At 42.5% G+C, this 14,182-nt stretch overlaps 2 protein-coding genes across 2 annotated transcripts; one reads left to right on the top strand and one right to left on the bottom strand.

The window, feature by feature from the left end:
• Nucleotides 1–1,315: 1,315 nt before the first annotated feature.
• tuba1a (tubulin, alpha 1a) lies at nucleotides 1,316–3,852 on the bottom strand. The gene is made up of 4 exons (XM_020917945.2): nucleotides 3,713–3,852; nucleotides 2,764–2,986; nucleotides 2,539–2,687; nucleotides 1,316–2,471 (listed from the first exon to the last, which is right to left on the bottom strand). Exons 1-4 carry the CDS (start codon nucleotides 3,713–3,715, stop codon nucleotides 1,491–1,493), a joined length of 1,356 nt encoding a protein of 451 aa, XP_020773604.1. The 5' UTR covers nucleotides 3,716–3,852; the 3' UTR covers nucleotides 1,316–1,490.
• A 6,687-nt stretch (nucleotides 3,853–10,539) lies between these two features.
• LOC110153998 (tubulin alpha-1B chain-like) lies at nucleotides 10,540–13,538 on the top strand. The gene is made up of 4 exons (XM_020917929.2): nucleotides 10,540–10,627; nucleotides 11,742–11,964; nucleotides 12,231–12,379; nucleotides 12,448–13,538. Exons 1-4 carry the CDS (start codon nucleotides 10,625–10,627, stop codon nucleotides 13,426–13,428), a joined length of 1,356 nt encoding a protein of 451 aa, XP_020773588.1. The 5' UTR covers nucleotides 10,540–10,624; the 3' UTR covers nucleotides 13,429–13,538.
• Nucleotides 13,539–14,182: the final 644 nt, after the last annotated feature.

Raw genomic sequence — 14,182 nt, 5'->3', positions numbered from 1 at the left:
TAGGCATGGTTTGGATCTGGTTTAATCTTGGTTTACTTCTTATAGCATAATTAGATTAGAATTAATTATTTGTCCGCCTTGCCACATAAATGATCTATTTATCCTCATTAAATCAAATTCAGGTAGGCCTCTAGTGGACAAAATAACACATAACATACAAAACATATACATATACAAAACAATACAATATAAAAAGCATAGATGTACTTTACATTGCAATGTAGGCTATGGTTTATGCAATGTGTTTATACAGTGGCAGGATTATAACATTTTGGTTGCTTTTGGAAAAGTTATTGGTTAGGCTACTGTGCAATGCTATTGCAGACATATTTAAGGTACACTTTATTGAATCTATAGGACGTGTGTCCTCTGCATTTGACCATCCTTCAGTGTCTGGATTAAACACATCAGGAGCAGTGGGGCCCGTCTCCAGATCTTGAACTAGTCTTAGTCAGGACTACCTTAGCAAATATGAAGTTAATGTGCTCATGTTATTATGGTTTAATTCATTATTTATCCACCAATAGCTGTAATATATGTATTGCATAATATTAACCTGTAAATAACTATTGCTCCCATAAACTACCATCATGTATTTGATTTTGTTGTTTACAAAAGTAAAGGTCCTATCACAATGCACTTTTAGCCATGTTCGAATGCTGTTGCCTCATCAAAAACATACCTGTAGATGTGTTTTGCTTCATTCACATGTTTGAGTAATCCTGGTTCATTAGTTTGTCTACATTTCCAAAGTTCAAAATGTTCTCTGTTCTACCTTGTGATGTTGTGTATAGGTAGTTTTCAAGCTAACTACTACCTTTTACCTTTAGTTCAATAGATATGGGCATTTCCAGAGCTGAAATCATTGAAGATGGTGTATGTAGTTTAAAAACACAGAGGAGAGTTTCCAGTATTAGCACATGTCATCACAAGGTGAAACAGAGTGTTTTCTGTGTGAATTAAGCAAAACACAGCTCCAGGTATGTTTTGGATGAAGAAAACAGGGCCCAATAGGCCCTTTGAATTAAATAAAATCATTTGTATTTTTTCACTCCTTTGAAATTAGGGTTAGGATTCAGGGTCAGCTAAATTTTATAATAGGGGATAAACTGCTAACAGAGGCTACTGACTTGTGGGTTGGACACTTCCTGACACTGCTGGCCCTATAGGGCTGTAAAGAGCTCCTAATAGGCTCTGTTTTGAGGCTGTTAGAGTATGAATTATTTATGGTGAATTGTGAGCTACCCTGTGAGCTGCCCTCTGTCCTTCAAATGACTAGAATATGTTCTTTAAGGAGAGACCAAAATGACTCCAGTGATGTTATATACCTTTATTTAGAATAGTGACAAAATGACAGTTTTGCAGTGCGGTTAGTTATTACATTGGTGATAGTTAAAGCGTGGATTCCTCAAAACACCAATCTGATGTCACTGAAGTAATATTTAAGCTTGGAATGTTTAAAGAATGTCATTTTGCACTTCTTCATCCCTTTAGTACTCCTCTCCCTCCTCCTCTCCTTCTCCCTCAATGGAGTCGACCCCCACTTCTTCATAATCCTTCTCCAGAGCAGCCATGTCCTCTCTGGCCTCAGAGAACTCTCCCTCCTCCATGCCCTCTCCCACGTACCAGTGCACAAAGGCTCTCTTGGCGTACATCAGGTCAAACTTATGGTCGAGACGTGCCCAGGCTTCTGCGATAGCAGTGGTGTTACTCAGCATGCACACGGCCCTCTGCACCTTGGCCAGGTCTCCTCCAGGGACCACAGTGGGCGGCTGATAGTTGATGCCCACCTTGAATCCAGTAGGACACCAGTCCACAAACTGGATGGTGCGCTTGGTCTTGATGGTGGCGATGGCGGCGTTCACATCTTTGGGCACAACATCACCACGATACAGAAGACAGCAGGCCATGTATTTACCATGACGAGGATCACATTTCACCATCTGATTGGCTGGTTCGAAGCAGGCATTTGTGATCTCAGCCACAGAGAGCTGCTCATGGTAGGCCTTCTCAGCAGAGATGACTGGGGCATAGGTGGCCAGAGGGAAGTGGATACGAGGGTAGGGCACCAAGTTGGTCTGGAACTCTGTCAGATCCACGTTGAGGGCTCCATCGAAGCGCAGAGAGGCTGTGATGGAGGACACAATTTGGCCAATAAGCCTATTCAGATTAGTGTAAGTAGGACGTTCGATGTCCAGATTCCTGCGGCAGATGTCATAGATGGCTTCGTTGTCCACCATGAAGGCGCAGTCGGAGTGCTCCAGGGTGGTGTGGGTGGTCAGGATGGAGTTGTAGGGCTCCACCACAGCAGTGGAGACCTGAGGGGCGGGGTAGATGGAGAACTCCAGTTTGGACTTCTTGCCATAATCGACGGAGAGACGCTCCATAAGCAGAGAGGTGAAGCCAGAGCCGGTGCCCCCTCCAAAGCTGTGGAACACCAGGAAACCCTGCAGCCCTGTGCACTGGTCAGCCTGTGGGCACACAATGTTTAAAGAGGAGCTCACAGTGACATACACTCAGCCTTCACACGCCTCTCACCAGTTTACGGATCCTGTCCAGCACCAGGTCGATGATCTCCTTGCCAATGGTGTAGTGACCGCGAGCGTAGTTGTTGGCAGCATCCTCCTTCCCGGTGATCAGCTGCTCTGGGTGGAACAGCTGCCTGTATGTGCCAGTGCGCACCTCGTCTGGGGAGCACAGTCAGTTAAACGTGAGTCACATTTGGGCCTTATAGACTCTAAACTGCATTTATTGCACATTTACCAATGACAGTGGGCTCTAGGTCCACAAACACTGCTCTAGGCACATGTTTGCCAGCCCCAGTCTCGCTGAAGAAGGTGTTGAAGGAATCGTCTCCCCCTCCTATGGTTTTGTCACTGGGCATCTGTCCATCCGGCTGGATCCCATGCTCCAGACAGTACAGCTCCCAGCAGGCATTCCCGATCTGCACTCCGGCCTGGCCCACGTGGATGGAGATACACTCACGCTGAGGAGGAAAAACACACAAAAGTTAATTTATGGTGGTAAACCAGGTATCAGTGTAATGTTCTTATTATTGTCATGGGACATCATTAACACTCAGTTTGTGATTCCACATTCCCTTAGGTCACCTAATGCAGCCTGTATCTATTGTTGAGACAGTTTCTAACTTTATTGTGACGCACTGCCTTGTCTCCATGGTGACAGCTGAACAGTGCGCAGTCCTTCGTCTTCCTGCTGCCCTTAAGAGCGTCTTAGAGGTCGTCTTGTCTGAATGGGCTCAGTTACTATCATCCTGCATTTTTAATGACACGCACTGCCTGACGCAGCATCTGTGAGCGTGTAGGATTACGACTCTAGCTCGAGGCGCGCCCAAATCTCCATCATAAACCAGACAGACGTGATGCTGAGAAAGCAACACCGTCAGTGGCGTCTGAGTGAAGTCTGACCACCGCAATGGAATCTGTAGGACCACCGCCGTTGTTCAGTGTGCGCCAATCAGCTCTGCGCAAATCTGATACATTTTAACAGTTATAAGTTATACCAGATATATAGGCAGTGATGGAGACTATAAAGATCTCCACCTGATGCATCTGATGCACCAGAAGTAAATCCTATAACTTTTCTGTCAACCTGCTCCAAAATTATCCACTTAAACCCGTGCGTAAAAGGCAGGTGGATACATGGAGCAGTTCTGCCAACAAAAAGCACAAAATATATAAAGATCTCTTACCATTCTGATTCTTTAGATCGGACCAAAGTCACTGAAGCTCCTGGAAGAGATGTCTTACAATTCGACTGTTATGGGGTCGATGTAAGAGATAATGGCGCACACGAGGATGGACAGCGGTTTATAAGCGCGTAAAGCCCCGGTACCGTAGGCTGCTCTGCTCTGATTGGCCAGAGCTGCGTCACTCTCTCATTTTGAAATGGACTTTTGCTTCTGATTGGCCAGAGCTCAGTTTCTGGCACAGACCACCTTAAGGCCCGCCCCCACCCGGCATCCACCCGTCACTGCAGCAACGGCATGGCGCCATAAGAAGAGGAAAATGCTGCGTAATTATCGGCCTGGTCACGGCGTAAGTAACGGGCGCATGGGTCAACAGTGCATAAACGCGTTATACACAGATAAAATGAACACAATATAGCCTCTGCAATGAAAACACGTAGTCCATATTGTGTAAAAAATGCCAAATGCACAGCAGGTGGCCATGCTGATAACGCTTATATAAATGATGTGTAATTATTATAACTCTTTGTGCCTATTTTGGCTTATATACCTATCATCAATAAATGTTTTTTATTGGTATGGATGTGAGGATGTGTGTATATTTGTACATTTTTACTGCTACAGATCTGCTCTGCTGAAGTTTCGTTGTATTTCATACAATGACAATAAATAAATCTATCTATCTATAATAATTATTAGTCTTTTTTTTACAACATTGAATGGGGAACTAACACCTGTGGCTAAAAGGCACTAGCCATATTTACCGTTTTAGTGTATATAACTTATAATTTCTGGCTTTAGGCTAATATACTATGATTTCCTTCCATGTCTGGACTAGTTGTCAAGACGAAAAAAATTCAAAAAAAATTGGCTTGATATTAAATTAAAATTAATTATGATGAGCAATGATAATTAAAAAAAAAAAAAGTGGCTTATTAGTTCTGATAAAGATCAAGACTGTTCCAAAACTGTCCAATTTTGCCCTATTCAAGGGGTTTTATTCTAGTTTTAACACTTTTAATTGAATATGTTTTTTCCATACTACTTTTAACACCAAAAGTATTTATTTGATTTTGACCACCACCAGTCTTCACATGGATCAAGTCTGAAAAAAAAAAAAAGGTGTCAAAAGACTATGCATACAATTCAACATGTCCAAACTAGCTAAATCTCCATGCATTTGTCCTTTGTTACCCTAGGGCCCTGTCAATACCACTTATATTCTTGTTGAAGGAGGCCAGTGTGTACCCTCTCTGCCCTGGTCGCCATTTAGGCCACGGCCGCCCTGCCCCCTCTGCCAGTCCCAGCCGTTGCCATGGAGATCCTGATCCACAAACCGCCTTTTATCTGCGTCACATGACCTGCTTAAACGCAGCATTAACCACCAACTGCCCTTCGCCCCAATATCACCATAGAAACAGGTACAGTTGTTTTTAATACTTAAAAGTACATGGTGTAACTTTTCTGGTGGAGTCTCTGCCACATTCTTGTCTCCATGGAGATGCTGTTATGTTGCCTGGAATGTCCCACAGTATGGCATCAACTACACAAAGACAAGCAGGTGGTGCCAGCAGGCCTTGTTACAGGTCAGATCTGTGGAGAGACAACCACACTCATACTAACAATGCATGCTTTTTAAGGCATTTTAGCATTATAAACAACTGTAATTGCATAAATACAGATAAGTTTAAAGACATACATGTAGGCAACCCAATTATATTTCCATGGACGCAAGCAAGTAGTGGATGCCCTCCAGAAAAGTTACATATTGCCTCTTTAAAATGATCCCTCTCTCAGAACAGATCAAGAGACAGTATTCTTAGCCTATATGTGTATATGGCATTTTCAATAATATTTAATAAGATTGTTTATAGGCTACATTCACACATCCTAGTTTGCTCTCGCTTTTATTCTGGCATAGTCAAAATGTAGACTTGGTTCGGTCCTGGTCTAATCCTGGTCTAGTCCTAGTTTAGTCCAGATTTCATCAAAGATGAGGCCTTTCAAAAGTGCATCTTTAACTACAAATTATATGAAATATGTAAATAATGTAGTAATAATCTATTATAAAATAACATTACCAATGTGTATATGTCACTACCTGCTGCTTGTAAACTTTCAGTCAGTTAAAACCTTAGATCCATAATTATGACCATGCTAGCTTTAAATTATAGCAATATCTTTTGACTGTGAGATAATGCTAAAAAAGAGGAAATTGTAACATGTTCATAGTTTTCAGTCATCTGATGGACCCGGCAGTGGCATCACACTTAACAACACTATTCTGTATCTAGTCTATGTGAAAATGAACACAGCATGTATTTATCCAGCTATACAACGCAATATGCAACCTAAAAATAACAGTGATGTAATGTGAATTTTTAAAAATGAAAAACATCTGCAGCCATCTGCATTTTGTAGAGCCCCTAAAGTTCAGCTGCGAGCAATAAAAAACCCTTACCACCAACAATCCTTTGACAGACGTTGTCTTGGGAAAAGAAAGTATCCTAAAGAATGCTACGCTGTTCAAACTACCCTTTTATTTCAAATGCCATGTCAACCTGCTATAGGAACTGCACTGTTTAAGTTAAAGCAATATATTTATAGGACTAAGGTAATCGTCTTGGTTTGGTCCTAGTTTTATCCTAATGATGAAGACTTTGTTTGGAACTGATTTAGTCCTGGTCTAGTCCTGGTTTAGTTTGACTTAAACCCAATTTTGATGTAGTCTAGTCTAAGCAGGAACACAGCAGTATTAGCCTAAACTTTTGTAATAATTTCAGTCATTTTAAACTATAGGGGGTATTTCATTCCTGATAACATAGTCATAGTCAAATATGTGTACATGGGAATGTGTACTCTATACATACAGTTTTAGAATGCAAATAAAACAAAAGTAATTACTGGTCAGACTAGTGAAGTCAACTTTTGATGACTTCAGATGTCCTCCCTTCCTCCTATAGTATCCCTGTGTGTCAGATGTCCTTCTATTTTCCTATATCATTGTCTCTCAGTTGCCCTCTCATCCTCCTATATCCCTGTGTGTCAGATGCCCTTCCATCCTCCTGTATCCCTGTAATGTTAGACTGAGATGGAGGCAAGTCAAATGCCTATAGTTAATCTCCAGTTGCTGTGGTTGGATAAATCCAGAACTAAACCAGGGCTAAACCAGGATTAGAACAGGACCAAACCAAGTCTACATCAGGACTATACCAGGTCTAAACCAGGACCAAGTGTGAACACAGTCTATATAATATACTGTAGGCCTACACGGTCAGGTTCAACATTTATGAATTTAACTTCTGTATAATTCTTACAAAAATACTATTTATCAGAAGTACTGGCTCCTATGTCTGAGAGAGAGAGACCCAAGTACATTTTGAAACCCTTAAAGCCTATAGTATCCTTTTGTTTGTGTAAATAATCTGAAACACAGCCCATTACAGTGCAAAAACAGTAGCAGATGGTGAGTACGCTTTGTCACTGTGTCGGTGTAGAATTCAGTTAAGGATGCACAGGGCAGATAAAATGGAGGCAGCCACACCCGTCTCACATTCCCATTCTCCATCTTGGCTCTAGTGTCCAGCTGCTCCTGCCCCTCCTCCGTCAGCTGCAGCGTGGGATGTTTTTAAAAGGGCTCCGGGCACTAAGCCATTACTTACTTCCTGCTCCAAAATGTAAATGCATTAGAGCTGGACAGATAAGAATATTGATCGCTTTGAGACAGTCGAATGTGCTGATGTTCCTCTCTAACATGGTGGAGGAGTAAGTATCCCAGTCCTGATTATATGGTATTTTTAAAAGAGATATTCAAAAAGAAAATTTCCAAATGTTGAACCTAAGCATTTATTTAAGTGACAAAGTTGTATTATTATTTTTGTCCAACCACACCACAACATCTGCCGTTTAACTAGAGACATGTGGCCTGCCCCCATCTCAGTCTAACACTACAGGGATACAGGAGGATGGGAGGGCATCTGACACACGGGGGTGTAGGAGAACGGAAGGGCATCTGACACAAGGATGTAGGAGGATGGGAGGGCGTCTGATACACAGAGGTACTGGAGGGTGGGAGGGCATCTGACATACTCTTGAATTGTTAAAAATGACTGCCAAGTACATGGAGAGATAAAAATACAAAGCAATTTTAAGTAGCTCTCTCACCCAACATATTGTGAATTACTAGGCTTCAGATAACAAACTCTAATATCTCTGTGTGTCAGATGCCCTCCCAATCTCCTCTATATACCTGTGTGTCAGATGCCCTCCCATCCTCATCTATCCCTGTGTCAGATGCCCTCTCATCCTCCTATATCTGGATTTTCCTTCTGGAGGTTTTTTATGGATGGACATAATACAAAATATCTGAAAACACCCATATTTATTTGAATTAATTTGACAGTTTTAGCATCAAATTTTGCTCATTTAGATTCAACCTTATGTGTTATTCTAAAACTAAAACCAACGAAAATTGTCAGTTCCTCTTGTTGACAGCAGCAGCAGCAAAGCCCCATGGAGACAGGCCCAGACCATGTGATCACCCCACTGCATGACATCACTGCAGAGAAACTGGGACACGAAGAGAGAGGGAGGAGAGGATTACAGAGGGAGGAGAGAAAGACGGAAATGAGAGAGGGGAGCCTGGAGAGAGGAGGAGAGGATGCAGAGGATGGGATGGAGGGAGGACTGAAGAGAGAGGATGAGAGGAAGAGGCAAAATATGGGAAAGTGGGTGGAGAGAGAGGACGGAGGCCAGAGAAGGGGCGGGACGAAGAGAGGGGGGAGGAGAGAAGGAGAGGGGGGTAGGAGCGGAAGGAGGAGAGAGACAGGGAGGGGAGGAGGGAGAAGAGGAGAGAGAAAAGATGGTGTTTTGGGGCGTTTCCCAGCTCCCGCCATCAGCAGCAGAGAGGAGCCATCTTACATCATCTATAATGTAGCAGGTGTAAAGACTGAAGACAATGGACATGCACTGATTTAAAAAAAATTTAAACATTTTTAGACAATATAACTACATTTTAAACCCATGGGGCAAAATGAAAATGGCCTGTGATATTTAGCGTTGTCAAAAAGTATGGAAAATCAGATACTAATCAATCCTAAAACTATATCGAAACTAGACTCATTTGAGCAGGTATTGATACTAAAAAGTCACATTCACAGGACAGAAATGAACCTTTCCTGAATAGTTTTACAATGATCTTGAGCTGTATCAGAACATGTTTAAGAGCACATAGACTAGTATACGCCCATGGACCACTATGGAACCACTGAAGGTTTACACAGTTTTAAGGCCACATGGAAATAGAAAAGAAAGTACTCTCTCTGAAAATCACATTCTATTGTCTAAATTGTGTTTTTGTAGTATCAAGTCTATTCCTTAGTATTGAAATTTGAAATGTTATTATCATGTCAACACTACTATTAATATTGTAGGCTATTGCTGTGTTTCAGATGACATCCCAATTTACATAGGTTAGCAGTATTTAATACAGCTGGGAGGTAGGTCAAATGAAGATTATTAATATGCAGATTTTTGTTTTGGTTTTATTCTACAGTGAGTTCTTGTATTCGTTTACTAATAGAAAGGATCAGGTTGAACATTTGTGTATTTACCATTTGGAAAGTACAATGTAATCAATAGAGAAAAGTGTCTCTTCCCCCATTTGGGAATATGACATTTTCACATTCTACAATTTGAAAACCACCAAGATGATTTTAGCTTTTTGTAAATAGTCCATAGCTTCCCTTTAGGCTCCCTTAATTATCAGAAGGGTTATTTTCTATTGATTTAGGGTTATATTCCTGAATAATACATGCAGCTCAATTGTATCTGCATCTGCTTGCAACCCACAGCCTACGTTTACACTGGCTGAGACATGCATGCAGTCACACACCACATCTAGATTAGGACTAGACTAGGACCAGGACTAGACCAGGATTAAACCAGGACTGAAAGAGAAAAAAAAATCAAGTAAGATACCTCAGAGGTAAATCATCACCAGCACCAAAATATTACTATTGCAGATTCATTTTGTATTTATTTGCAAATTAGTAAATGATCAAAAGAGCCTAGTGGTCACAATGATTGGGCATTATATGTTGTGTTTTAATGTCCTATATTACACACAGTTGATTGTGAGCTTCAAGGCATGCTATAATGTTACCCCTTTTTTGTTTCATTCACACATTATGACACAGATCAGAAAATAATGTAATATGGGAAAGACAAAATGTTTATAGTTAATCTGCAGATTTTGTGGTGTGGTTCCCATTCATAAGATAATGTTTTATTTAAATAAATCGCAATGACAAATGACCTTATTTCTCATCATCCTGAAACACATAGACAAGCAAGATTTTGTACACAAAGGGGAGGGAGAGTCATCAGATTCAACATTTGTGGAGGAATTTTCCTATTGGCTATTTCCTAGTAAAATTCCAAATCTTAATTATTACAGGAATAGCCCCACTGTTCCCTGCCCCCATCCCAGAGGCCCATGAGCACATTTGGCCTATAATGTCTACCCAAATGACCAGATATGCAGGTTTATGGACAGACTGCTATTCCTTAATGGTTATACATTAAAAAGAGTAGCCTATCTTACAATGAAACAACGAAGCACATTCTGGTTAATATATGTATCCATAGAGTTGTATTGCCTTGTGTTCATAAAAAATAGGTGTGTCTGTGTCTTATACCAGGAGGATGTTCGTCGCGTAATGGTGGTTGGTTGTGCAGCCTCTTTGCGGTCTGCAGCAGTAGCACGCTCCACTCCCGCTGTTTCCCGCCGTATAAATGCGCAAGCGCCGCCTTCTCTTTCACCAGTTGTTGCTTCGACCCCGCCGGGTACACCACGCAACGCAAAACACGAACCTTTTCTTCGTTTTCTCCTCTCCTTAAACCTCTACCGTAACCATGGTAAGTACTTCAACGTCTTTAAAGCGGAATATTTTCAGATTTGCGCATAATTTCGGTCGGAATCTCCAATCTGGCTCGACTCTTATTTGGAGATGACCGTGATTTGGAGAAAACCGAATCTCACATTAAGAAATCGTTGCATTTCTACAATCAGTTTCGTATTTAGATGATCAAAACAAGAATATCGCCTCCTTGCGTAGACTTATTGCAGACAAATGAAACAAGCGTGCGTGCATTTGTGGGAGGATGAGAACAATGAAGGCACTAACGGCACGCAAGATGAAATAACGCATCAGGAGATCAATCTACCGTACAAAATGTTTAAAAACATGTTTTATGAATGACAATTGCTTCTGTTTTAGCATTTTTTACGATAAAATACACATGTAGGACCTATAAGTAGAATGATGCACCTTACAGATCGTCTTAGCCGGTCCGTGGATGGGGAGGGGCGAGATGGGTGGGGAGGATGATGGCACAGATTGCAGTAGCATAATCATTTATTTATTTATTTATTTATTTATAGGGTAGAACAACAACACAACTGTTTTATTTATCAATTTAAAATGCACCATGGGTGAAATATCTTATTATAACGAATTATAATTTATTTCTAATGTCTTATTTTTTAAGACATAAGTTTCCATTAGGCTATTTAAACAATGTCCACAATAGCACATTTGTGTTGTGTGCTCACTGCAATGAAACACGCGGTTGGGATTTCATTGAAGCTTACGTCCAGACGGAATGTTCTGGATTAGCTGCGTGCACGCGCATTCACATGTAAATGAATTTGCATCCGTGCGCGTGTGTGATGGAGAAAAGATGGAGGCGACAAAAAAGAAGCTAAAAGAAGCGAATAACAAAAAGCGCACAACAAAAGCCAGTGGTGCTTGCTTTGTGGAGGGGCAGGTTGCGCCGAGGGGGTTGGTTGGCAGCCGCTCCCCTGCAGAACCAAGGGAGGTGCCTCTGACGCACCACTGCCCCCCGCCGATAGAGGGAGCAGCTGTCACAACCAATTACTATGACGTCTTCAGAATGCAGTTTCGCAGGCTTTTGTTCTATATAATCTGTACCTCCATAACTTCATGTGTGTTTGCTCTTTTGTCCTCAGCGTGAGTGTATCTCCATCCACGTGGGCCAGGCCGGAGTGCAGATCGGAAATGCCTGCTGGGAGCTGTACTGTCTGGAGCATGGGATCCAGCCGGATGGACAGATGCCCAGTGACAAGACTCTGGGAGGAGGAGACGATTCCTTCAACACCTTCTTCAGCGAGACTGGGGCTGGCAAACACGTGCCCAGAGCAGTGTTTGTGGATCTGGAGCCCACTGTCATTGGTGTGTAGACAAAACAACCAAAAAATGAAACAATCAAAGGCTCTTATGAAAGACAAGGTTGAGACAACTTGAGACTGAAGTAAAACGCAGTTCAAAACACAAGCTTCAGTTATGGTTATTGAAGCTGTATTTGTAATTCCTGTATACTTCTATTAAACCATTGGAACAGCCATTTTAGCTCCAAAACCTGTATCTGACACCTCACAAGTTATACTTTTTTAATCAAATGGTTGCTCTTGAACTAATGCATAATTTTCTCTGCACAGACGAGGTGCGCACCGGCACATACAGGCAGCTGTTCCACCCAGAGCAGCTGATCACTGGAAAGGAGGATGCTGCCAACAACTACGCTCGCGGTCACTACACCATTGGCAAAGAGATCATCGACCTGGTGCTGGACAGGATCCGTAAACTGGTGAGAGGCGTGTGAAGGCTGAGTGTGTGTCACTGTGAGCTCCTCTTTTAAACATTGTGTGTCCACAGGCCGACCAGTGCACAGGGCTGCAGGGTTTCCTGGTGTTCCACAGCTTTGGAGGGGGCACCGGCTCCGGCTTCACCTCACTGCTCATGGAGCGTCTCTCCGTCGACTACGGCAAGAAGTCCAAGCTGGAATTCTCCATCTACCCCGCCCCACAGGTCTCCACTGCTGTGGTGGAGCCCTACAACTCCATCCTGACCACCCACACCACCCTGGAGCACTCCGACTGCGCCTTCATGGTGGACAACGAAGCCATCTACGACATCTGCCGCAGGAACCTGGACATCGAACGCCCCACCTACACCAACCTCAACAGGCTCATCAGCCAGATCGTGTCCTCCATCACAGCCTCTCTGCGCTTTGATGGAGCCCTCAATGTGGATCTGACAGAGTTCCAGACCAACTTGGTGCCCTACCCTCGTATCCACTTCCCTCTGGCCACCTACGCCCCAGTCATCTCCGCTGAGAAGGCCTACCATGAGCAGCTCTCTGTGGCCGAGATCACCAACGCCTGCTTCGAACCAGCCAATCAGATGGTGAAATGTGATCCTCGTCATGGTAAATACATGGCCTGCTGTCTCCTTTTCCGTGGAGATGTTGTGCCCAAAGATGTGAACGCCGCCATCGCCACCATCAAGACCAAGCGCACCATCCAGTTTGTGGACTGGTGTCCTACTGGGTTCAAGGTGGGCATCAACTACCAGCCGCCCACTGTGGTCCCTGGAGGAGACCTGGCCAAGGTGCAGAGGGCCGTGTGCATGCTGAGTAACACCACTGCTATCGCAGAGGCCTGGGCACGTCTTGACCACAAGTTTGACCTGATGTACGCCAAGAGGGCCTTTGTGCACTGGTATGTGGGAGAGGGCATGGAGGAGGGAGAGTTCTCTGAGGCCAGAGAGGACATGGCTGCTCTGGAGAAGGATTATGAAGAGGTGGGGGTCGACTCCATTGAGGGAGAAGGAGAGGAGGAGGGAGAGGAGTACTAAAGGGAAACATCTTCTCAAAGGCATTCCTGATGTTTAGGTCACATTTGGCTCCAAAATGAAATCTTAAATGTGTTTTTGGCCATTTTAAATAAACTTTCTGTGACAAATGACTCATGTTTGTGTCTTTTGCATTTAATTTTGTTGAAATTACATAAAACATTAAATCATAAGTTTACAATAATAATATCTAGGCTTATATATTCTGTCAGATGAAGAAGGTTAAAACGCCACCACCCAGAAGTGTAGGTCAATCACCTAATTTACAGATGCACAGATTTCCTCTGTATTTTGGATTAAATTTCGTATATTGACATAGGGAGTTCTGCTCAATGTTTTTTTTTTTTTACTTATAAGGCCTAGATATCACATGGATTCTGTTGCCATGGCTAATGCAGTAGCCATCTTGAGAGTGGAACAAGAAAATAATAAAAAAAAAAAATATATATATATATATATATATGTTTAAACACTTCAGTCAAGTAACTTTAAAATATATGTGTCACCTACGTGCGTTATCTCAATTTACACCATAAAATAAAGCATAAAACAAAAATATAATAATTTTAAGACCTGTTTATAGTAACAAGAGCTAACATGTCACCATTGTTCCCCCTAAACCTGACTATCTAGCACTAACCTTCCTGTAACTATCAACGTTTTGTTCAACTTTTGTTCACAAACTGCCACTTGACTGATGTCTAGCTCTTTCCCGGCTATTATCCCACCACACAAAGTCATAATTAGACAAACACAA

The sequence above is a fragment of the Boleophthalmus pectinirostris genome, unplaced genomic scaffold (genome assembly GCF_026225935.1).
Source record: "Boleophthalmus pectinirostris isolate CB_2022bp ecotype Guang Dong unplaced genomic scaffold, ASM2622593v1 HiC_scaffold_8, whole genome shotgun sequence".
In the NCBI taxonomy this organism is placed as follows: domain Eukaryota; kingdom Metazoa; phylum Chordata; class Actinopteri; order Gobiiformes; family Gobiidae; genus Boleophthalmus; species Boleophthalmus pectinirostris.
This window is presented reverse-complemented; position numbering and strand designations above follow the sequence as displayed.

What these genes read in the sequence shown, in the direction of transcription:
- LOC110153998 (XM_020917929.2), top strand. An exon ending in TCTGGAGCCCACTGTCATTG is followed by an intron (nt 11,965 to 12,230) that starts GTGTGTAGACAA and finishes TTCTCTGCACAG; the next exon opens with ACGAGGTGCGCACCGGCACA. An exon ending in TGGACAGGATCCGTAAACTG is followed by an intron (nt 12,380 to 12,447) that starts GTGAGAGGCGTG and finishes GTGTGTCCACAG; the next exon opens with GCCGACCAGTGCACAGGGCT.
- tuba1a (XM_020917945.2), bottom strand. An exon ending in CCTAGAGCCCACTGTCATTG is followed by an intron (nt 2,688 to 2,763) that starts GTAAATGTGCAA and finishes TGTGCTCCCCAG; the next exon opens with ACGAGGTGCGCACTGGCACA. An exon ending in TGGACAGGATCCGTAAACTG is followed by an intron (nt 2,472 to 2,538) that starts GTGAGAGGCGTG and finishes GTGTGCCCACAG; the next exon opens with GCTGACCAGTGCACAGGGCT.